The sequence below is a fragment of the Plecotus auritus genome (genome assembly GCF_963455305.1).
Source record: "Plecotus auritus genome assembly, chromosome: 5".
Taxonomy (NCBI): Eukaryota; Metazoa; Chordata; class Mammalia; order Chiroptera; family Vespertilionidae; genus Plecotus; species Plecotus auritus.
The window spans coordinates 32,367,463-32,392,865 of NC_137776.1; the positions used below are offsets into that span (position 1 = coordinate 32,367,463).

The 25,403-nt window shown below is 52.1% G+C and overlaps 1 protein-coding gene across 1 annotated transcript; it reads left to right on the top strand.

The window, feature by feature from the left end:
- Window positions 1-10,251: 10,251 nt before the first annotated feature.
- ITM2C (integral membrane protein 2C) lies at window positions 10,252-23,578 on the top strand. Its single transcript, XM_080671083.1, has 6 exons — window positions 10,252-10,594; window positions 17,890-18,030; window positions 20,243-20,431; window positions 21,234-21,344; window positions 21,781-21,931; window positions 22,405-23,578. Exons 1-6 carry the CDS (start codon window positions 10,469-10,471, stop codon window positions 22,494-22,496), a joined length of 810 nt encoding a protein of 269 aa, XP_080527209.1. The 5' UTR covers window positions 10,252-10,468; the 3' UTR covers window positions 22,497-23,578.
- The last annotated feature ends 1,825 nt before the right edge of the window (window positions 23,579-25,403 follow it).

Below are 25,403 nucleotides of genomic sequence, written 5' to 3' on the forward strand. Positions count from 1 at the left end.
ACAGCACCACGGCCCTGGCTGAGGACGGTGTCACTGTGTGCATCATACACTCCAGGATGGGGGGTGGACTCCACCTCCTTGACAGCATCGATTACTTGGAATTTTTTGCATAGGAGGTTGGTCTCTTTTCTCCCATTATACCATTTTCCCCTGTAAAATTCTTCCAGTTTTCTGTATGCTGAAAAATTTTTATAATGAAACTAGAGGCCCGATGTACGAAATTCGTGGGGGGCGGGTGGGGGGGACCGCAGCCCAGCCTGCGCCTTCTCACAACCCGGGACCCCTCACTCCTAACTGCCTCTCTGCTTGCTTCTAACTGCCCGTCTGCTCGCTCCTTACCACTTGGCTCACTGCTCCTTAGCACTGCCGTGGAGGTGGGAGAGACTCCCACCACCGCCGCTGCACGGCTTCTGGCTGAGTGGCGCCCCCGCTGTGGGAGCACACTGACCACCAGGGGGCAGCTCCTGCATTGAGCATCTGCCCCCTGGTGGTCAGTGTGCATCATAGCGACCAGTTGTTCTGGTCGTTCCGCCGTAAGGGTCGCTGGGCTTTTATATATATAGATGGTAGAAACAAAATAAGTGATTTTTTTAAAAAATGGCTTGGAGAAGGGGGAGGAATTACACCCAGTACATGTCACTTAATACAAGGCGAAAGGTCTTCAGGGTGTAAGGGGACTGCCCAGGACTGCTGCACATGGGTGTCCAGAAGCCCAGAACTCCTAGGTCCAAAAAGGAACTCACACAGGCCCACCCGCCAGGCCCCTCAAGCTCAGGGCTCTAGTTTCTTTTTTTCTTTTTTTAAAATATATTTTTATTGATTTCAGAGAGGAAGGGAGAGGGAGAGGTAGAAACATCAATGATGAGCGACTCATTGATCAGCTGCCTCCTGCACCCCCTTTACTGGGGATTGAGCCCACAACCTGGGCATGTGTCCTTGACCGGAATGGAACCTGGGACCCTTCAGTCTGCAGGCTGATGCTCTATCCACTGAGCCAAACCAGCTAGGGTGGGGCTCTAGTTTCTTACATCAACAATCACCCTCAATTCCTTGTCTTCTTGCTCACCTCCTCCTCTCAAGCAATCATCAGCAAATTTTGTTTGTTATGCCTCAAAACCAAATATGCTTCACATCATATGAAATCAGAGAAATGCAAATAAAAACAACAGTGATACCCTACACACCTATTAGAATGACCAGGATTTGTAGGGCAGTGAAAATACTCTGCACGATGCTGTAATGATAGATACGTGTCACTACGCATTTGTCCAGACTCATAGAATATACACCAAGAGTGAACCCTAAGATGAACTATGAACTTTAGGTGACTATCCACTGTAACAAAGTACCACTCTGCGGGGGGATGTTAATAGTGGAGGAGGCTGTGCATCTATGGGGGTAAGGGGTTTATGGGAAATATCTGTACCTCTTAATTTTGCTGTGAATCTAAAACTGCTCTAAAAAAGTTAATCTTTTTTTTAAAACCAGAGACCATTAACAAAGAGCTGGAAACCACCAACTCTTTCCCTGGGCTTAAAATAGAGGCTTTTAGAAAAGAATGCTTCAAAAAGAAATATAAACATTCAGAACAAGCTGTGCTAATGGCTAGCATTAAAGAAGAATCCAGTCTTTAGAGGATGCATCAAAACGCATCTAATATCCAGTACCTGCAGCTGGAACAGCCTTCGAAATACATCAGAAGGATTAAAAAAAAAAAACACAACACTTTAGACAGGGCTAAAAGATACTTTGGATGAAAATGATGATCTTCACGAGTGTGTGAGCTGCTTTCACAAGAAGCAAAGGAGGGAAAGGGAGAGTGATGAATGTATCAAACAAAATGAAATGTTAGAAAACTGAAAAAAAAATCAGATCAAGCCTCTATGTGGCTACTTGCTAAAGAGGACTCATTAGGTGGCCTTCTTGAGAGAACGCTAACATGGATGATGGGAACTTGGGATTGGATGTAACGAATGCACCAGAAACAGAGATCCTAAAATATTAATCTGAAGGACTTTTGAAGAAACTGATTGATGTCACTCAAAGGGTTATTTTAACTCTGGCCCACGTGGCTCAGTTGGGTGAGGTGGTTCCACGCATCAAAAGATCGTCAGTTCGGCCCGGCTGGCATGACTCAGTGGTTGAGCGTCAACCTATGAACCAGGCGGTCACAGTTCAATTCCCAGTCAGGACACATGCCAGGGTTGTGGGCTCGCTTCCCAGTGTGAGGTATGTAGGAGGCATCCGATCAATGTTTCTCTCTCTCTCCCTCTCCCTTCCTCTCTCTCTAAAATCAATAAAAACATCTTTTTTAAATAAGTGAAGAAAATGAAGCAATCAATACACTCCTAGTTAAAGTCTTAAAACTGAGAAAGCTTGACTGAAGTTAGGAAAACACCAAGGGAGAAGCAGTAGCACCACCATAATTTCAAGTCCTCCCTGGATAACAGCAAGAAAAATCAATGAGTGTTCACCAAGTATTCAATCTAGAGATGACGTGCCCTTTAACGTTAGAGGAGAATCATTCCAAAGCAGATGGCGAGATCAGCCGTGCTGGACACCCGCAGAGTACAAGCTGAAATGCCATCAGAAAAATTCAAAAGAACCACGGCTCTCACGGAAGCCAGCTTATTTCTCATGCAAGAAAAAGCTCACGATAATGGGCTGAAAGAAACCTTGATAATTTGAGAAAAGAACATTCATACATCAGACAAAAATTACTGAGGAAGAATGTTAATATTTTGAAAATTAACCTTACATCCTGGATGTTCCAAATGGACATCTGTAGAGGCCAAGAGGACCACTAGAGAGAGTTGCGGGTCATGGTGGATTAGAGCCCACCCTAATGACTTCATTTTAACTTCATTGCCCCTTTAAAGACCCTATCTCCACCTACAGCCATATTCTGAGATATTGGGGGGTTAGGACTTCAACATATGAATGGGGGTGGGGCATGATTTAGCCCCTAATACTATGTGTTATTAATTCCTAGACTTGCTCTTCTGTACTAACAATAATTACAGCAAAAAGGAGTCCTTAAGCCTGGTTGGCGTGGCTCAGCGGTTGAGCGTCGACCTATGAACCAGGAGGTCACGGTTCGATTCCCAGTCAGGGCACATACCTGGGTTGCGGGCTTGATCCCCAATGTGGGGCGTGCAGTAGGCAGCCAATCAATGATTCTCTCTCATCATTGATGTTTCTATCTCTCTCTCCCTCTCCCTTCCTCCCTGAAATCAATAAAATATATATATTTTTTAAAAGTCCTTAAGCACATCCCGAAAGAGAGCTTAAGATCTAAAGAGAAATGCCTCCCCCACACAAGCCAAAGCTGCCAACATCCGTATCCCTAAACAAATACAGTTTGCTGGGCCTGCAGCCCCGCTTCTCCCTGTGGACAAACAGGAACTTTACCCTCACCTTGTGGGTGAGACATAACTTCATTGAGAAATATGAATATGAAAGAATGGACAGGCAATAAGGACACATATAGTCCACTTTTTTCCTGATTGAATTTCTACTTCTATAAAAAATATAGAAGTAGAATTTGACAAGAGGGGGTTGATCTGTAGTGCACCCATCTTCACACACTGAGTGCTTCTCACTCATCTCTCCACTTCAGTGCACCTCCGCAGAGAAGTCTGCCCTGGTCCCTAGCCAGTGCTGGCCACCCCACCCCTCTCTATTTCTGAGCTATTCAAAGAACTTAACACTCTTGGAAATAATCACATTTATTTACTTGGTTGGTTTTTGTCTCCTTTCACTAGAACATAAGACGCAAGGAGCTCTCTCTGTCTGGGTTCACCTCTGAATCCCCACAGCCTGACCAGTAACATACCCGCCAACAGGTGTTGAGTGGATGAGTAAGTAGCTGCTAAATTTTAAAGAGTCAATTTGGCTTTAGAGTAACTTTTTTATATCCATCTTTCAAATTGTATTTTGTTGAATCTGAAATGTTCAAAATCTTTTGCCTTCCTTCAAGGGAGGTGGTGACTCCAACAGCTAGCAGGGAAAGAGGGTCTGGGGAGGTGATGTTAAAATGAAATTGAATTATTAGCAGAACCGCAGCCCTGAGGGTGGCCGCCAGGGGGCGCCTCCGAATCTCCCAAAGCAGCCAGAGGCAGGCGGACCCTGAGCGTGGCCACCACGGGGCTCCCACAAGCAGGAGGGGCCTCCGGCTGCCCACTGCCATCTCCAGTTATCCGTCCCCAAACATGCCTCTCACTCTCTCCAGGTACCCGGCCGCAGGAAGAGGGGCTCGGCCTGCAATGGTGTCCCCAGAAAGAAATATAGAATTTCTAGGAATCAATTTTATGACCCATGTGAAGAAAAGCACAAAACTTTACTGGGGGCCATAAAGCTGAAAGTAAATGGAAAAACCAAATCATATTCCTGGACAGGAATGCCGACTCTCCCCCAAATTAAAGTAAATCCAATAAAAACCCCAATAGGTTTTTGCAGACAAATGGGAAAATCATTCTAAAATTTGTCTTGAGTAGGCAATGCATTACAATTGTCAAGACCTTTAAAAGTAATGATGAATAATTTCGATATTCTGTGTATATAACAATGCTAGGAGAAAATACTGGTGAAAATATAAGTTTAAAGGGGAGAGAGTCTTTCTAAGTGCGCAGGCAAGGAAGAAATCATAATGGAAAATTTGAGGGATTTATATGTCAAAACAGCCCATGAATGCAACAAAAAGGCAGGTGTCAAAATGGAAAAATACCAGTGAGTTCTGATGGATAAAGCCAATATTCTTTTTTTTTTTTAATATATTTTTACTAGAGTCCCGGTGCACAAAATTTGTGCAGGGGGGGGGGGGGGCGGGTGTCCCTCTGCCCAGCCTGCACTCTCTCCAATCTGGGACCCCTTGGGGGATGTCCTGCAGGGATCGGGCCTAAACCAGCAGTCGTACATCCCTTTCACAATCTGGGACTGCTGGCTCCTAACTGCTCACCTGCCTGCCTGCCTGATTGCCCCTAACCGCTTCTGCCTGCCAGCCTGATCGCCCCCTAACCACTCCCCTGCCAGCCTAATTGACGCCTAACTGCTCCCCTCCCAGCCTGATCACCCCCCACTGCCCTCCCTTGCTGACCCGATCACCCCCAACTGCCCTCCCCTGCAGGCCTGGTTGCCCCCAACTGCCCTCCCCTGCTGGCCATCTTGTGGTGGCCATCTTGTGATGATGTCACATGTGCTGCCACCTAGGCTTTTATTATATAGGATTGATTTCAGAGTGGAAGGGAGAGATAGAAACATCAATGATGAGAGAGAACCATTGATTGGCTGCCTCCTGCACCCCCCTTACTAGGGATCGAGCCCACAAACTGGGCACGTGCCCTTGACCGGACTTGAACCTGGGACCCTTCAGTCCTCAGGCCAACACTCTATCCACTGAGCCAAACCAGCTAAGGCAAAGCTAATATTCTTAATGTACAAAGGGTCTTCTCTGTTTTTGTGAAGATAAACACGCGAACAGAAAAACTGGGAAAGCATACAGGCAGCGATTGATAGGGTAGGATCTAGATGCCCTTGGCCAGGGCTTATTGTGAGTGAACATATTGTGGGGCTTATTGGGGGGGCGGGTGGGGGGGGGAGGTTACCGTATTCTGAAGGAACTGGGAAGTCAGTAGGTTTTAGGCAGAGGTAGGGCATGGTCTGATTGACATTTTAAATGCGCCCTCTGGAGGCTGCAGGGAGAACAGACTTTGCAGGGGTTTGGAGAGACCCTGGGAAGGTCCAGGTGAGAGGCCAGCTAAGATGGTCCAGGAGAGAGGATAGTGTGGACCAAAGTGGGAAAAACGGTCCAATCTGGACAGATTTTGGAGACAGAGCCCAGGGAACTTGCTGATGGATTCGGTGTGGGGATTAAGACAAAGAGAGGTGACAAGGATGTTTATAAATTCCTTATTGCAGAGTTCTGTAACTCAACAGTACAGGTGGGCTCTGCATTTCCTCTGCTCCTGGTCTAACAAGGTGCCCATCAGCTTGGGCTCTTTACCTGGAGGCTCTGGGGGATGGCAGAGATGGGGGAAGAGGGTACTTCAGGCTCATTCACGTTGTGGGCAGATTTCAGTTCTGTGTGGTATAGGACTGAGGTTTCCGTTTTCTTGGGGTTTCTGTTTCTCTCAGTGTGTAACAGTGGGGAATTGTAAACCTCCCCACCACTCTTTTGACATTGTTTCTGTAAATGCTAAATCTGACTAATATGTAGCTTGTAGGTAAACAGCGTGTTTGTATAAGAATCCTAGGAACTAACTTCAGAAGATACAGACTCCGACCTTCAGTCATCCCAGTTCTGGGGGATTTGCTGACCTTCAACCGTAGAACTAGGATGACGAAGACCAGGATGATGCATACCAGGCGATCATTTGACCAGTTTCGAGGGCCTTCCAAAATGGACTGTGCTGGTCTGCACATAGAGAACTTTTCAACCTCCTTCCCTTGATCTCTTTGTTCTGCTTTCCCTCTCCCTCCTTATAAAAACCTCTGCCTGCACTGAGATGTTAAGATGGTCTTTGTGACAAGAGTTCCCCATATTCTCAGAGGTGTGACACTCTTTCCCTTTTCACCAGCACCTGTCTCACAAGTTTGGCTTGTACCCTTGGTTTTAGTACCTAGCGTTTTAAAGGCACCATGGTTCCTTGTCACATTGCCCCTCCCCCATCTACATACCAGCGACACCATTTCCAGTCCTTCTCATGATTCAGATCTCCGTGAATTTTCTGCCACATCTCTCTCACTCGAGCCAGAGAAAGTACGCTGCCTTTAAGGACTCAGGTGATCACTCAGGTAAAACCAGAATAATTTCCCTATTTTAAGGTTCATAATCTTAATTACTTCTATAAAGTTCCTTTCACAGTGTAAGGTAACAAATTCACAGGTTCCAAAGGTTAGGCCATAGATTTCTTGGTGGGGGGAGGGGGCATTCTGCCTGCCTACCACATGAGAAAATGCTGAAATTAAAGAGGAAAAAAAAAAAAAAAAGCACGATATTAACCAGAGTTTCTCATTTTAGACTGGATAATTGTGGGGACTGTCCTATACACAGCAGCTCTGGTTTCTAACGACTAGAGGACAGCAGCACCTACCTCCCCCCAACCCAAGTTGTGACAAACATTGCCAAATATTCCCCAAAGGTCAAAATCACCCCTAGCTGAGAACTAACTCTCTCTCTCTCTTTCTCTTTCTTTCTCTCTCTCTCTCACTGTTGTCCCAGTTTAGTGAAACACATACATACCACACACACACATATTCACATAGAGAGTAAAAAATATTGAAGGAAAAATAACAAAGTACTAACAGTGGTTGTTGTGGGTTTTGTTGTTTTATTTTCTTTATGTTTTTTAAGTTTGAATAGCTATTACTTTTAAGCATTATTTTGCAAAGCAATTTCTTCCCCAATAGATTTTCAAGCCTGAAAGGTATGTCTTTATTCTCAGAAGTTCTACTTGGTAGCACTTCGCTGTTCTTCTAATATACCATTGAATTTCTGTATCTCATTTCATAACTAAAAGTATGTTTCTCTCTTCGGTCAGATTTTTGTGTCGGAATATATAATCTATGCCTAAAACTAATCGAAGCACCAACAAAACTCGCTGTTCCTTTCGTTTGAAAGAACCATCCAGATAAGTGGTCTGGCTGCTCAGAGCCTTTTTTTGAGAGAATTGCTTGAGAACTTTTTTCAGTATTTTCCTTGATTACAGGACATTATTATTTTCTTCCACTTCTTGAGTCCATTTTGGCCATTTTACTTTTCCATAAAATCATCCACTTTGGAACATTCATATTTATTTGATATGAGTATATATAGTATATTATAACATGTAATATCCACTTTATCTGTGGTTATATCTTCTTTCTGATATTAATATTTTCTACCTTATTTATTAATTAGATTTTCCAGAGATTTGTCTCTTTCTACTGATTTTTCAGAGGAACTATCTCTTCAATATACTTAACAGGTACAAAAAATTAAAAATGGAGCTACCATAGGATCCAGCAATTCCACTACTGGGTATTCTATATCCAAAGGAAAGGAAATCAGTATCTTGAAAAGACATGTGCACTCCCGTGGCCATTGTAGCATTAGCCACAATAGCCAAGACATGGAACAACCTAAGTGTCCACTCATGGGTGAATTGATTTAAAAAATGTGGTGTGCATGGATACAACGGGATGTTATTCAGCCATAAAAAAGAATAAAATCTTGCCATTTGTGACAACATGGATGAACCTGGAGGATATCATACTAAGTGAAATAAACCAGACAGAGAAAGACAGACACTGTATTATCTCATTTATATGTGGGATCTAAAGTAGTTGAACTCATAGAAGCAGAGAGTAGAATGGTGGTTACCACAGGCTGGTGGACATGTTGGTCAAAGGGTACAAACTTTAAGTTACAAGATGAACTACGTTCTGGGGAGCTGACAGAACTCCGAGGGTAGTGGCTATACCTTTGCCTGAGGTCACTGCATTCCCAGCAAGCCCCTACCCTGACCATCCAAGGTTAGCTATAACTGTAACTCTCAAATAACCAGCCTCTACATTGTCATAAACCAGCTATCCTTTAAGGACAACACTGAACTACTCAATTCGGAGAAAGAAGTGAATACATGTAAAAGTTCACATTTGGGGTTTTAGTTTTAAGATAAACTATTGTGGGGGTTGATTCCAGGAAACCTTCCCACTGGGGCCAACCCCCTCCTAAACTTGGTTGATGGGGGAGAGGAAGGGGTGGAGTCGCAGGAGTGGGCATGGCCAAGCAGCCCAAAGTCATCCCCGGTGAGATGAGGGTTAACCCTAGCCAGGTCTGTTCAGCGCTTAGAGCGCCGGCCTGTAGACTGAAGGGTTTGGGGTTCAATTCTGGGTTGCAACTCCACCCCTGGCCTCAGTCGGGGCATGTGTGGGAGGCAACCAATCAATGTGTCTCTCTCCCATCAATGTTTCTCTCTGTGTGTCCCCACTCCCTTCCACTCTCTCTAAAAATCAGTGGGGGGAAATATCCTCTGGTGAGGATTAGCAACAACAACAGAAAAAATGATTAAGAACCAGGTGGAGCTATGAGGACAGAAGCCAGATCTAACTAGGATGAGTGTGGAGAGGGATGAGGAAATGGAGACCGAATTTTCTAGAAGTTTGGCTAAGGAGAAAATGAGAGAAATGGGGTACCAAGGGGAGGGGACAAGGGGCTAAAGGAGGTGTTTTGTTCTGTTTTCTTTCAAGATTAATGCAAGCATGTTTCAGAACTGATAGGACTGAGGGGAGAGCTGAGGCTGGAGTAGAGGGCCATCTCTGATGGGTTGGGGATGGGGCATGACTGAGGCCTTAAGATATCTGAGATGATGGGAGGCTTGCAATCTTCACCAAGAAGGTGGAATGAATCTAAGAGAAGAGCAAAGACAGACGCCTCCTCCTCCAACTTGAAGCGCCAAAAGGGACCACAGTAGCCACAGGGGCAGCTGCTGGTGGGGGGCCTGGCCAGCAGCACAATGGTGTTCTCACAGGATGGCTTCCAGATTCTCCGTGAAGAGGTGAGCTCAGCTGCTGAGGAGAGAGGAGAGGGCGGTCTGGAGAGGACAGGAAGAGGCAGTGAGAGGGTGAATGAGGTTGTTTGCCTTTCTAACAAGTTCCCTGGTGCTGCTGGTGCTGCTGGTGCCGCTGGTGCTGCTGGTGCTGCTGGTCAAGGTCCTCACTTTGAAAATGACTTTGAGAACAAAGCCACACTCAGGGGAACCATTTGCACGGGCTGCCTTGGGACTGCTCAGCAGCACTGAGGTCCCAGAAGAGGAGGTAGCATGATGGGCCCTGGCTGAGTGGCTCAGCTGGTTGGAGTAGCCACTGTACACCAAAAGGTTTCTGGCTGCAGGTTTGATCCCCAGTCAGGGCACATGCAGAAGGCAATGGATGGATGTTTCTCTTTCACATTGAAGCCTCTCTCTTCTCTCTCTAAATATCAATAAAAAAAAACATACCTTGGGGTGGGGGACGGGGGGTGGGAGCCGAGGAGTGAACCTGGGAACTTGACTAGGAACTGCATTTATCTAGGAAACACTGTTTTAACAGATTGTGTGTTTGGGGAGGCTGGTCTTGGAAAGGGAGCTCGAAGGGATAAGGCTTTGAAGAGGGCTGAATCCATGCCTGATTGGGTGGGTGGGTGGGTGGATGGATGGATGGATGGATGGATGGATGGATGGATGGATGATGGATGGATGGCATGAACCTCAATCCTCCCCTAATCGGAGCAGCACGCCCGGCAGGGGTCACTGCGCACTGAGGGGCAGGAAGGGGGCGCAGGCGCAGCGGGCGCCGAAGCCCCCCCCTGTTGGGGGCGGACTGGAGGTGGGGTTAGAGAAAGGCACGCGAGCAGGATCCAAACTTCCGGTGCCTGCGGAGTGCGGGCAACGGCTGCACCCAAAGAGGCTGCACTGTCAGAGGCTGCAGGGCGGACGCGGCCGGCGCAGCCATGGTGAAGATCAGCTTCCAGCCCGCCGTGGCCGGCATCAAAGGCGACAAGGCCGACAAGGCTTCAGCCTCGGCCTCGGCCTCAGCCTCCGCTCCGGCCGCTGAGATCCTGCTGACGCCGGCTCGGGTGAGAGGGGGCTCGGGTGAGAGGGGCCGGGGCTCAGGGGAGGGACCCAGGCGCGCCTTGCCGCCCCGGGGATGCCGAGGGTCATCCATCCTAAAGTGGGGAGGGGCTTGGGTCCTGTCCTAAGGTGGCAGCGAACGTCCAAGTCCAAGTTTGGGAGGGGGGTCCGGGTCGCTAGTCCCCAGGTGGGGAAGCGCTTAAGGACTCTTCCAAAAGTATAGGGGCCCTAGGAGCCTAGCCCCAAAATAGAGGGAGGGGGCTGGGCCGAAGAAGTTCGAGGGACTGGCGTTTGCGTCTGGTTCCAATCAAGGGGGAGGGGCCGAGAGTCGAGTCCCTAGGTGGGGGATGGGAGGAAGGTTGAACACTATTTCTCCGAAGTAGGGCGGTGGGTCGTGATTGGTGGGAAATGAGGCGGGGGAGGGGTGGGGGGAGGGTTCTGGTGCCGTCCAAGGGAGAGGGGGAGAGGGGGAGAGGAGCCATTGATTTCGTCCCAAGAGGGGAGGGGGTGGTCTGCCAGAGGTGGGGGACGTGCTGCTACTCTGCACCTGAATTGGGGGAGAGAGTAGTGCAAGATGAAATGGAAATAAACCAGAACCCGCCCGGCTGCACGTCCTGGGTTCAAAGTTCGGGGTTCCGAGGCTGATCCTGATCCCGATCCCACCGACCCACTGTCCCCTCTCCTTCCTCTCCCGGCTCTCCTCCGGGCTGTCCCCTCCCCGCTGCCCGGGCGTCCTACTGCTTCCCAGCTGCGCTTTGTGGGGGCGGGCCTCGTGCACCCGCCCCTGGCGCGTCCTCCCCTGCCTCCCCCTGCCTCCCCTGCCTCGGGCTGGGGAGAGAAGGCATTTCCGCGGTGGAAAACTGAGCGGCGTGAAGTCTGACTGGGGAGGGCCCGGAGGGGACAGGACGCGTGGCTCCGGCCTGGAGGCGAAGGGAAGGGAGGGCTGGGCCAGCCAGGCAAAGGCGTCTCCGCAGCGTCGCCCACGACGATCTTGAGCCGCATCTAGGGCCCCCAGGCCCTATGGAGACAGGACTTGGAAGAAAAGTTATTGTCCACTCCCTCCCTCTGATGGAGGCTGGGTTCGGAGGAATCTCCTCAGCGCCAAGGCCCTCCCCAAGTTTATGGCTGAGACACCTCGCCCTGGGTCTGTCTGGGATCTGACGGGGCTGCAGGGAATACCTGTGCCTTGGAAGGCGGGACTCTGGAGAAGGGTCTAAGCCATGGGTGTCGCAGCCTGAGCAGGCACCCTGCGTGTGGAATGCTGGGAGCCCGCAGCATCACTGACTACCTGGGCTGGGGTGGGGAGTTGCTATGCCCCCCACCACAACAGCTCCATTTTAATTGGCGCCTGGATGGGGAGGGGCACTCCATATTTGAAGACTGATCTGCAGCTTTAAAAGTTTCCAATGAGCGCTTTTTTAAGCCTCTTTCCTCCCTTCCTCTCTGCCCTGGAGGGTGCAGGGATGAGGGGCCCAAAGCAGCATTCTTGCCCCTTCTCCCAGCTGCCTGGCACCCAGCCAAGGTCTGGAAAACAAGACCCTGCCTTTAAGAGCTATAGGATTTGGGCAGGAGGGGGGACCAGCCAGATTAAGGGAGGAAGTAATTCCAAATCCATCAGAAGGTCCACAGACTTGCAGGAGTGGCACATTCTCGGAAGCACCTTGCTGATAGTGCAGGCCGGGTGGCAGATGCTAGCTAGCATCACCTTGGCAGTAACTGACATCTAGCCTCTGGCTCTTCCCCCTCACCCAGCGTGAAATGGAAATATCCACATTTTCCTGGTGCTGTTGGTAATGGCCTTGAGCCTGCTGAGCAAGCCTCCTCCCCCGACCTTGTTGGGCAGGGTCCCCTCACTCACTTAATCATGGAGAGGGGGCAAGGGGGGCCTGGGAAGAGGATTAAAATCCGACACGTTTAGGACAGGTGTGCATATTAGTGACATTTTATAGCTGCTCCAGGCCCTGAGGTGATGCCCAGGGGGCTTGGATGTTTCACCTTTGCTCTACTGGAATTGGGGCCTTGGGAGAAGAGTTCACTTCTGCCAGCCTCTTGTGGCCTCTCCTGGCCAGTGGGCACATTTCCCACATCCAGTGCCCAGGCAGTGAGTATAGCAGGCGCCAGCATTCACAGATGTCGCCCAGGACAGAGTATCAGCCATTAGGGCTCTGAAAGAGAGGAGAGTGGGACAGGCGGGCTATTTGGAAGGCCCCAGGAGCTGCTTCATCAAGACAGGTCATTTGAGTTTTGTGCCACTCGGGTGGGGATGCAGAGGAAAGCCTATTAGAAGGTGTCTTCTGGCTGGGGCTGACTCGGACCCCTTCTTGGTTACTGAACTGGACTCAACAATAAGACTCAAAGCCGAGGCAGGACCACGGGATGCACAGATGAGCTTGTAAATGCCTTGCAGCGGGCGAGCCACCCTCTGGCGCTGTGATAAAATGTCACCTGTGTGCAGGCCTAGGGGCCAGGGTGCGGCAGCACCACCCTCAGAGCAGGCTCCCCCTGCTTCTGGGCAAAACCTGAAACACAAGGAGGATTTTGTCCCCAGACCTGCTACTGGAAGGCAGAGCCTCCGTGGGCCTGGAAGGGATGGGGTGGGGGCCCAGCTGGGCCTCCAGCTGCCCACTCTCCCCACATGGTGCTTGCGTCTGAGATAATGAGAAGCCTGCACTAATGGGCGGCTGGCGGGGAAGCACCCCCTCTTAGCACCTTCTAGCCATATCATTCTTAATGGGCAAGAGGGAGCAATAGGGGCCCAAGAGGAGGATTACAATCTGTCCAAAAGGGTTACACCTTTAGGACATGTGCGTGTTAGTGAACATGGCCAGCTCTACACCTCTCCGCACCCTCCCCTCTCCCACAGTTCCTCTGTGCTTATGAATTCTCTCTCTCACACACACACACAGAGCCAGGAGATGTGGACATGTCCTCACTCGACCCAATCTGGGGGCTGTGGGAAGAAAGGAACAAGTTCAATACACTCATCTTCTCAGCGCTGCAATTTTCTCTGGCTTTTGCCTTTGATTAATGGCCCCTGTGTCGCTCCCTCCCAGCCTGCATACCTGAGAATCAGATTTCACCTTCTGTGCCCTGGCCTCAGGCCCTTGGCAGGGGGGAGCTGGGTCTCCCGGAGTGGTTGGGGGGAGGTCCCTGCCAGCCCGGAGGGTGGATCTGGCCAGGCTTGGAGTCCTGTCCCACAGGCCCCAAGGGCTGGGTTGAAAGGACCTTCGTGAAAATGCAGGCCAGCTCTGGGTCCTGCCCCATGGCAGTGTGGGGACATGGGGCTGTCCTATTCCTGGCCTGCCCTGGGCCTTCCCAGAGCACCAGACTTTTCTACTCCCTATTCTATTTCCCTCAGCCTGCCCTTGCATGTTCCAAAGCTGTCAGCAGAGTGCCAGGGAGGATGCGTTTCTCTTAGTGACAGAAAAAAAAAAAATGTTGTGATAAAATCACAGAAGCGCAGCCTCTCCGAGCTCACTCCCCCAGGAGAGCTCCAGCAGCCAGCCTTCTCGTCCTCCCAAGCCTTTTCTCTAGATCTCGTCTTGACCGTGGGGAATGGAGCAGAATCCATCCCAAGCGCCAAGCAGAGTGGAGGACTGTGCAGGAGTGTCCTCAGGGGTCTCACTGTTCTCCTCACCCACCGCACCGGGGTGCTGCTGGGTCCCACGATAGGAATGGGGTTCCAGTGATGGCAAAGTCATGACCCCTGTCAGCATCTGAGCACAGCTCTGCATTTGCCCATTCTCACCACACCCTGTCAGTGTTCTCTCTCTCTCTCTCTCTCTCTCTCTCTCTCTCTCTCTCTCTCTCTCTCACACACACACACACACACACACACACACACACACACACACACACGTGCCCTTGTCTCTGTGAGCTGCAGCCTGGGAAAGAAAGATGCTGAGGAGGGGCATGATGCTGGGGAGGGGAGAGGAGACCCCTCGCACCAGCCGGCAGTCCTGGCCTTCTGGTTCCCTGGTAGCCTCCTCCTCCAGCCTGCAACTGTAGCTTAATCCGCTTGCAGTTATTTTGGACGTTGCCACCAGGGGAAGGTAGCTGGGCGCGCTCTCCATGAGCCAGGGGGTCTGCTGAGTTAATGTTCCAATTGGCTGGGTTCCCCTTGACTGTTTTGGCCTTGCCTTTGCTAAGTCGCTTAATGAGCGCCATTGTGGGGCTGAGTGAAGCAGGCAGGCAGAGGCTCAGGCCCCTCTTGGGTCCCCACAGGTCTGGCTCACGTGCCTCACAAGAGTACACAGCCAGGCACTTTGCTCAGAAAGCCCAGTTGCTATGGAAACAGTATGCAATATTTTCTACTTTCTAAATGGAAGCTCCCAAATGCCTGGATGTAGTAACTGTTTCATGTGGGGGCTGCATTTTCCTGGGTCTCTAGCATGGCAGATGAAGCTGGCCATCTTGCTGAGTGAGCTGGGCAGCCAGGGATCCCAAGAGGCGAGGCCCCCAGCTGACTGCAGGGCTTTGGAATTCGGGCCTTGGTCTTGATGGTGTAGTATGGGGCCAGGGAAGCAATGGCAGCGTTGGGGCAGGATTCAGGGGCCCTCCGTCCTGTGTGGGGCCCTTTTGTCTGGAAGCAGGGACATCCGTGGCTTCCCATCTGCCTCATGACAGCCTCTGGTCCTGCTTTTTCTTCCAGCCACTGCTCGGCCACGATGCTTCTGGGGTTTGGCCCCCAAAGGCTGGAGGGTCAGAAGAGGAGTAGGGGATGAGCCCCCAGTATGCACTCAGTGGGTGTCAATAGAGGCAGGAGAAGGAGCCATTTGTCCACTGCATATCTAGGAAAAGTGGGGGATCCCCAACCTTCATAGTGACCGACCCCCACAGAGATGTGAGGACACAGGGCAGTGTCAGGTGTCCTGGCTGGAGGCCGTGTCCTCAGCCACATTAGCCACCCTCACATTCAGCTGGGGGCGTAAGCCTCACCTCCTCCCTCCTCCCTCCTCTATCCTCTCTGACCTCCTCTCCCCACCGCCCTCTCCAGCTGCCTTGCCCGCCCCTTAGAAACACCTGACCCAGCGGCCGGAGCAGAAAGGCAGCTGTAACCCTGGTGGGCCTCACCTTGACCAGGCACTTCCTCTGTGGAGCAGGCCCTGGGGCTCTGGCTTGTAGCCCATTGACTGTTCTGCTGTTTGTTGTTGTTTTTAAAGCAGTTCTCACAAGCTTGCTTCTCTGGTTTTCTTGAAGAAGGAGCATAAGCCTGACCCCCTTGCAGCCTCAACAGCTGTCTCAGTGGTGGCCCTAACCAGGGAAAGTTGAGCTGATAAAGATCTGCTATTTATAACCAGCATTTATCCTGAACCAAGGGCTTTCAGGCCTTTGTCTCCTTTACTCCCGACAAAACCCCCCTCAGGACAAAACCCTGTGGGGAGGCGGGCGGCCTGTTCACTTTCACGGGGAGGGGAACCTGCGCAGATGGGCACTGCAGTGCGCCTGCTGGATCCCAGCCCCTGCTGGGGCCTCAGCGCTGGATCCCACCGACTACACACGTGGGTCCAGAGGGGCAGGAGGCCCAGCTGGCGGGGTCACCGGCCTGCCTTCTGAGTCAGCGACATTCCTGAGAACCACGCACAAGACGGTGGATCCCCAGGTGGCTTGTTCCTCTGAGATGTTGGCAGAGCCTGGCTCTTGGGTCGCCCTGTCCAGTGCTGCTCCTGGGAGCCCATTGGAAAGTCAAAGCCATTGCTTTGAGCAGGATGGGTGGGGGCACCTCTCCATTCTGTGTCTCACCCCAGGGCGGCGGAGGCTGGGGCCACTGGCCTGGTGAGGGATGTGCCCAGAGAGGGGGAGGGTCCTCCAGGCCTTCTTTGCCCTCTCCAAGCAGGAAGGCAACAGCCCCTCTGATGGGACTTTCCTCTGCTCCCCGAGGCCCGGGCCACACCCCCACACACACGTGTGCTAAACCAGGGGCCACAGGGGAGAGGACTTGAGGGGAACAGCAGGCTATGAGCCCTATCTCTACCAGACTGGACCTCCAGTGCTGAGAGATATGGGCCTGTCCTGGGTAACTTGGACCTGAACTGTGTCCCCACCCTCCTGCCACCCACTCCAGGATGAAGGGAGGGAGGAAACATGGCACAAAGAGGGCTAAGCAGGCAGTGGCAGAGGCCCAGTGAGGAGCTGGGCTCTGAGCTGGAGCTCCTCCCCTCCCCCCACATTGCCCCAGCTCCTCCAGGGTGGGGGTGGGGTGGGAGTCTTTGGCACTGGCCTCTAACCTCACCTGGCTGTATCTGGACACCACGGAGGAGGGTTTGGATGGTGGGCACTGGAGGCAGAGACAAGCCTGGCACCTTTACAGCAGCTCACAGGGTGAAGGAGGGCCTGGGTTAGGGAGGACAGGCGTAAAGAGGGATGAGCAAGGTCACACGGGTCCAGTGCTGCAGGTGAAGCGTGCTACGGGGATTACACACATCCGCCCTCCACCTGCCCCGGCACACGTGGTATGGCCCGGAGCTGGGTCTGGTTGGCTTGCTGCTGCTCGGCAGCCCTGCAGCTACTGTGCCGAGCCCACGCCTGGCTCCCAGAGCAGGTTTTACCAGGAGCCTCCTGCCCCAGCTCCCTGGTGGCAGCTGCTACTGCCACCACCACGTTTCCCTCCTGGCAGAAGTATCCTGGCTCCTGGAAGCCTCCTGACAGCCTGCCTGGCACTGCCAGCCAGGCCTGTGTGAGGCCATCACTGCCTGGAAGGCTGAGCTCTACTCAGCGTGGATCACAAGCCCAGTGCTGCCTGGCCGGACCGAGACCAGCCCGACCTTGTGGGCCTCCTGGAGCCCCTGTCCCCGTCAGTCAGTGACTGCTCCCTGCCACGGCCCCCCTCCCACTGCCCCCATTCCAGTCCACCCTGGATGGATCTTGTCACTCCCTACCTCAAAAGCCTCCCTGGCTCCCCACTGCCCAGAGCACCCCAATTCCCATAGGTGACGAGGCCTGGCACAATGACTAAGGCCATGTCTGTGCTTCCCCTTCTGTGTTTGAAAGAATACCCTGTGATCACAGCTGGTCCCATGAAGGGGACTCATGCAGGGGAATTCCAAATGCGCCTGCTGAGCCTCAGTGCATCATTTTGTGGCCTCGTGGTGGGTCTCAGTCTCTGTGTACATGACAGGAGGAGCTGGGAGAGCCCGCGGCTTCCTTTTCTTCCAGATAATTTCCCGTGCACCCCCCATCCTCTCCCCTGACCCCAAGGCTCCCCCCAGGCCAGCAGGGTGAGGTCTCACTTCGGAAAAGGGGTGGGAGGATTCCAGGGTGCAGGACCCCCAGCTAACTGGCCCTGCACTGCTGTCTGCAGGAGGAGCGGCCCCCCTACCACCGCCACAAGAAGGGGGGCTCCGTAGGCAGCGTGTGCTACCTGTCGATGGGCATGGTGGTGCTGCTCATGGGCCTCGTGTTCGCCTCCGTCTACATCTACAGATACTTCTTTCTCGCTCAGGTGAGGCTGGGTGGGAGTGGGGCCAGGCTCTCAGAGAAAGGGGAGCATTCAGAAAGGGGAGTGTGGGAGTTTGCAGCAGGAGAGGGCAGCATGAGCAGTTGAGAGCCAGGTGCTTGGGGTTTGTGAAAATGGGGAGCAGGAAGCCCTGGGCATGCCCCCCAGATGGGAGGAGTGCCCAGACTAGCCCAGAAGGCCTGCCCCCTCATCCTCCCTGGAGCATCCTTGGGCTCAGTCAGCTCACCTTAGCCCCTCATCCTGGGGAGCCTCGCTCTGGTCCAGGAGCCAGGACTGGGGCCCGTCCTCTAACACCTACAGACCCTGGACGAGTGTCCTTACCCATTTCATCAGACACACCTGAGGTCAACAGGAAACTCTCCCAGGAGTGCATTCAGCAGTGGGGAAGCCGGGATTAGAACCTGGGCCTGTGTGGCCCACAGAGTCACCCTGGGCCGTTGTCACCAGAAACTCAGACCGAGCACAAATCAGAACTCTGATCCCTCGAATCCTGTGCCCAAGGGTCACACTTTAAGGAATTCCATCCCATTTTATGTTTGGACGTAGGTGAGTGGAGAGACCCACTCACCACCATATCCGCAGCTGGCCCACACCCAGCGATCTGCTCCTGCAGCCAGTCTGGGCTTCAGCTAGGCCAGAACTGTTCATGGTCACAGTGACCTTGTGATCAACCCAGACCTGGGGGGGGAGGCAGTGCCCCTCGAACTCAGAGCTGAAAGTAGTTAAGTTAAGGTAGCTCAAAAGAAGAACCTGAAGTACAACAAATGAGGAATCTCAGAGGAATGAAAAGGCTGCGAATTGCCAGTCATTTATGACCCCAGTGACCTCTCCCACCCTTAAGCATTGGCCTTTACCTTGGTCCTCGCTCAGGTTTCCCACAAGGGAAATCACTGAAGAGTTTCTGTTTCTTGGGACTTTCCCCTGGGAACCCGCTGACTTCCCCTTTTGTCCTCCCTCCCCGCAAGGGCTGCTCCCCATCTTTCCCTGGTTTTCACTTTCCTGTGCGGACCCTGGGGCCTTTTCCTGCTGTGGCCACAGCCCTCTCCTCCACCCACTCTGCCTTCTGGTCCCCTTTATTCCCAGCCCCCGCTCACACTCCAGGGTTCCCCACCCACCATGATTCCCAGGGACTGGGGCACCTCAGACTAGCCTCTGGTCTGTGCCCTGGGACCCTGTGATTCATGTGTGCTGACTCACCCCGTAGCTTGCTTGCACGGAGACAGGAGGAAAGTCCTGCCCAGTTCAGGCCAGCTGTCCGGGCACCGATGGAGGAGCCCCTGGAGAATTACCAGTGGGCCCACCCGGTCGGTCCCTGGCCTCGATCATGTCACACTGCCTCCCTTCCCTTATTTTTTCAAAATATATTTTTATTGATTTCAGAGAGGATGGTGAGGGAGAGAGGTCAATGATGAGAGAGAATCATTGATCGGCTGCCTCCCGCACACCCCACACTGGGATCAAGACCACAACCCAGGCATGTGCCCTAGCTGGGAATCAAACCGTGACCTCCTGGTTCATAGCTCGACGCTCAATCACTGAGCCACGCTGGCCTGGCTCCCTTTCCGTATGATGGAGTGACGAGGCCGGCCACTCAGAAAACAGCGTTTGCCAAGGTTTCTCATGAGGCATGGGGCCCAGGGAAGGTGGGGGCTTGTGTGAGGTTGGACATGGAACTGGAATCACAAGGGCTGCCTCTCAGCTCCTCCCCGCCCCCACTTTGCCCCCAGGTCTTCAGGGCCCCACAGCAGGGGGAGGAAAGGTGGGCGAATGCTCTCTGGTGGCGGTATAGGGCGCTGCCTGCCCCGGAGCCCAGCTTGTTCAGTTCAAGCTCCTGTGTTTGCCCTGAGGACCCTCCTGCTCACCCCAGGCTCTTTCTCAGGTGTCTGTCCCTCTGGGTCCTCCTCGTGCTGGTCCACCCCATTTCCCAAGCACAGACTCATGGACCTGAGGTCAGAAGAAGCCTTATTTTACAGATGGGGAAACTGAGGCCCAGAGAGGTCATCCACCTAGGAAATGGTTGGCCCAGCTCACTCTCCCTGACTCCCCACGTTTCTCAGTTTCTCCATCTGTGAAATGGGTCTCACAGTCCCACCCTTCCTGTGTCCTCAGGCCTTAAGAGAGTGAAGTGGTTGGGCAGGTGGCAGTGGCCGTGCCCAGGGCACTGCGTGACCAGTCTGTCTCTCCCCACCTTGCTCAGCTGGCTCGAGACAACTTCTTCCACTGCGGCGTCTTCTACGAGGACTCCCTGTCCTCCCAGGCCCGCACGCGGATGGAGCTGGAGGAGGACGTGAAGATTTACCTCGAAGATAACTACGAGCGCATCAACGTGCCGGTGCCCCAGTTTGGTGGCGGCGACCCTGCAGACATCATCCACGACTTCCAGCGGGTGAGGCCAGCCAGGGGCTGAGGCTGGGGCCCGGGCGGGAAGAGGGGCACCCAGGGGCCGCAGCCCCCTTCCACCAAGAGTCATGAGGAAGAACAGGCGTGAAAGGAGAATGCTGATGGCCTTTGTACATCCTTTGACTGTAGACATAGGGCATGAGTAACTACGGCTTAGCTTTGTTGAGGTTTAAAGACATTGCTGTCATTATACCAGGTGCTAAAGTAAGTTTATAGTTGTGAATATACAAAACACGAAGTTTTTGTATTATTAGTTAGTAATTGTATTATTTTCATACGAATAACTAAACCTACTTCTGCCCTCCCTGCATGGGTAGCGCAGCTATCACTGAATGAACGAGCCACGGATTCTCCCCCGCCACCTGGCAGCTGCAGACGCTGGCTTCGTGGGTCAGGATGTCCCTTTGTATCGCATATTCCTGTGCCACCATGTTTATCGAGGTGCAGCACAAGTAGGGCCTGAGATCGGGGGTTTCTCCCTGAGGGTCCACAGAAGTGGGCCTCCCGGCTTTGATAGCATGCAGTCAGGACATCACTGTGTTCCCCACACCTCAGCTCTGTCACCCCATGAGAAGAGCCCTGTGACACTGAGGTGTTTCACACTTGGTGTCTTTCATCTAGTAAATGAAACACAGGCTGGGAGAGGAGCAGAAAAAAGGGGTGTATCCCCATGGCGGGGGTGGGGTTTCTTCCTTTGCTAGCCAGAGGCCTCTCCCAGCCCCCTCCCCTCCCCCCATGGGCCAGGCCCTCACCTGCAGGGACTGACATGGCCCCCTCCTTCTCCCCAGGGTCTGACCGCCTACCATGACATCTCCCTGGACAAGTGCTATGTCATCGAGCTCAACACCACCATCGTGCTGCCCCCTCGCAACTTCTGGGAGCTCCTCATGAACGTGAAGGTGAGCGGTGGTTTTGGCGGTATCTTGTCCCTCCCTGTGGAGCCAGGCCTGGGGTAAGGGAGGTTCCACGTCCTCACTCTGTGCCCCAGCCCATACCCCACTACATACCTCACTGCATACCCCAGTCCATGCCCCAGTCACAGTGCAGGGAGATGCGGAGGCTCTGCCCTTAGGGTGGGAGGCCAGACGCCCACACACGCAGAATTCAGGGCAGCGCAGGTGGCAGTACTTAGCACAGCAGCACTTGCCTGGGGGCATTAGAAGGCCGAGCTGTGGAGCCTCTGAATGAGGGAGGGGGCATGTGTGCATTTCAGTGTTGGGGGACATAGCTCGAGTGAGCAGAAGGGTGGCAACAGGGAAGTGGGCAGTGAGCTAGTGGAGACCACAGGAGGGGAGCCCTGTGTACTGACCAGAGCCGTGGCCACTCGCTCTGCAGAGAGGTACCTACCTGCCACAGACATACATCATCCAGGAGGAGATGGTGGTCACAGAGCACGTCAACGACAAGGAGACCCTGGGCTCCTTCATCTACCACCTGTGCAACGGGAAGGACACCTACCGGCTGCGGCGCCGGGCAACTCGGAGACGTGAGTGGCCCCTGCCCTGGCTCCACACCAGGCCCGTCCCAGCGTGCTGGCCCCGGAGCTGGAGACCAGTGGTCAGACAGCTCAGATGGCAGCAGCAATGTTAATTGAGCACTTAGTACATACCACGCATTTTACGATCTTTATGTCCTTAAAGAGTATAAGTTATCATCATCATCATCATTATTATTGCTGCCCCTTTTAAAGGTGAGGAAACTGAGGCTCCGAGAAGTTAGTTAATCCCTCTAAACTTTAGAGTCTGAAGTCACACAGCAGGAGGGAGGCAATGCTGGCTCTGATGCCAGCTCCTGAGCGCTCAGCATTTTACTGCACTGCCTGGGGTGAACCTGGGTTTGTTTTCCTGGGCCTCCTCCCCGTCCCCTCTGGTCCCCTCAGGCTCTGAGGCTGGTGGCTTTGTAGCCCAGCCAGTTCTGGGCCAGGACACGGCCTCACTGGGAATTCTCTGTTCCCCGCAGGAATCAACAAGCGTGGGGCCAAGAACTGCAACGCCATCCGCCACTTCGAGAACACCTTCGTGGTGGAGACGCTCATCTGCGGGGCGGTGTGAAGGCCTCCCCGCCCTCCCGGTCCCACCCCTGCCTCTCCTCCTTTCTCTTCCTGCCACTCTCTGGCCTTCCTTCTTCCCCTCTCTTAGCTTGTACTTTGGACGCCATTCCATAGACGTAATGTGCCTCCCCATTCCCGTCCAGCCCTGCCCACCTCCCTGTACCAGAGCCGTGACCTCTCAAGGCCCTCACCTCCGCTGACGTCCCGGGCCTGGGGGACAGAGAGGGCGCCCTGAGATGGTTTCTGTGACCACCATCTTAAAGTTGGGTCCTCTGGGGAGGACTGGATGGAGGGGTTGGGCCCGTGGGGGTCCTGGGCTAAGGGATAGGGTGTGGGGAGGGGTGTGGAGGGGTTCAGAAATGTCTGCACAGTTGGGAAAGTCCCGAAGGTTTTTTCCTTGGATGGCACACTTCCTCCCGTGTCCCAGTTCCCGGGTCTGGGCTGAGGATGGCGGACTGTGCCAGGGATGGACCCACCAGAGCACAAGGGAAGGTGGTTGTCCTGGGGGCCTCCCAGGACTCCCGTCAGTGCCTTCAGCCCACCAGAGGGAGCCTGGAGCTTGGGGGTGGGGATGAGTTGTCAAGCACAATCGTTCTCTGAGTGGAACCAAAGAGGGAGGAGCCAGGGCCCCCCAGGAGTATGGTAGGGTCCCACAGCCACACTGGAACAGGGCAGAAGAGGGTCGCTTCTCCCCCTGGCTGTGGGGCTGAGCGCAGCACTGACGCGCCAAGTGGGTGGGGCTCCTGGCTTCCTCCAAGCTTCGAGCTGTTGTAGAAGATAATGTGGAGGGGAGGGAGAGCCACCTTGTACCTGCACACCCTGCCTCCTCTTTGTTCTGAAATCCGTCCCCTTCTGCTTTGGGGGAATGCACCATTTTTCCTTTTCCTCCTCACTTTTGCATGTTTTACTGATCATTCCATATGCTAACCGCTCTGAGCCCTGAGCCTTGAAGAGGAGGCTTCAACGCCTCCAGTCAGGCTTAGGTGCTCCCTGGAGATGAAACTCTTAAACGCTTTGTATATTTTCTCACTTAGATTTCTTTTCAGAAGTGTCTGTAGAACAATAAAAATCTTTGACTTCTGACTTTGACTTGAAAGTGGCAGGTGGGGGTGGGCAGGGCAGGGGTGCTGCAGCCTGGGGGCAGAGTGGCAGGGGATGGGGTGGGGGCAATAGGCAGGGGCAGCCAGCAGGCTTTGGCGTCTGATGCCTGCAGAGGTGGGCCTGTTCCCTGGTCCAGCCAAGGACCATAGATGTCCCCTCATAAGCCAGGTAGATTCACGTTTTACAGGTGAGGGAGAAGGAGGGGGCTCTGAGGGCTTGCACAACCTGCCCAAGGTTATGCTGCTTCTAAGTGCCTCTAAACCACCCCGGAAGATGACGTCATTATTGCTTGTCCTTAAGCACAAGGACGCTGACGTGTTCTCCACGATTTCTGGGCATTAAGTAACCATGTTGGTGGGGCTGAGCTGAGTTGGGCATGAGTCAGGTCCACATTCTGCAGAGAAGGAAGAGGGAGAGCTGCCCAGAACCCTGACCGAATGAGCCCAGAGGTGGAATGAGGATAGGTACCTTCACTATAGGTCCCAATCACAGGCTCAGGAATCCTGGGAGGGGCATAGAAGGCTCAGGTTAGTACAGACACACCTTTTTCTAAATCTTGCAAAGACATCAATCTAAATGCAATCAATTAAAATGCCAAAAGTTTATTTTTTTAACTTGACTTTCAGTTCTTTTAGGAAAGTATGCATGGAGAATAGCCTCCAGATATTAAGCATTATAAACTTATACAATTAAAGAGTTCGCTGTAGCAAAGGGAATGGATGTGTTGGAGGCCTGGAAGTTGACTTACATTCAAGAAAATTTAGGGAGGGGGGGGACATGAATTCTTTTTAGTGGAACAACTGGGTAACTTTGGACAAAAATTAACCAGGATCCTACTTCCTTGCAACAAAATTCTAGATGGAGCAAAGGTTTTGAGTATGAACTGAAGCCATGAAAGTATTTGAAATGATTTAAAAGATAATCTGGGAGGAGGAAAGACCTTTCTAAAGTGAGACATCTACCAATAACTTGGACTATGAAAAATTAGAACTTACATAGAACAAAACACCAAGGCAAAAGATTTATAAGCTGCAAACTGGGGGAGATGTTGAAACATAGGACATAAAAGGCTATTTTCCCTAATATGCCAAGTTCTTAAAATCATGAAAAATGAACAACTCGGTACATAAAAAGGCAAAGAATATAAACAGGCAGTTCACAGAGAAATACAAATGGATCATAGCTAAACATGAAAAGATGTTTTATTACTGTTAGGTAAAAAATACGAAACAAGAAGGGAGACATGTTTTTGCAGGGAGGGTTCATATATTTTATGTAGCAAAACATTTAAAGTGACAATGTTATCTGTAAATCACTAGTGTGTAAGTTGTGAAGCACAATATATTTTATTTATTTAATTCAAATAACTAAAACTTTTATTTCTTTTTCTTCACCTGTCTCACTGACTAGGACCTGTGGTACCATGGTGATAGTCACAAATCTTGGCTTGTTCTTGATTTTAAAGAGAATTCATTTTGCATATAGTTTTAGATATTGGAGAAATACTCTTTTTAAGGTTAAAGCAGTTGTCTCCTATTTCTAGTTTTCATTTTTAATTAGGCATAGTTGTTTAATTCTTTTATCAAATGTTTCTTCCTTATCGATATGATCACATGTTTTTCCCCTTTAACTTGTTAAGGTGGGGAATAACATTAATAACTCATTTGGTCATGATGTGTTCTCTTGTTTCTATACTATTGGGCTTTGTTTGCTGATATTTTCTTCAGCAGTTTTGGATACATGTTTATTAGTAAGGTTGGCCTGTAATCTCCCTTTCTCACGCTCTCCTTTTCAGGCCTTTGTGTTA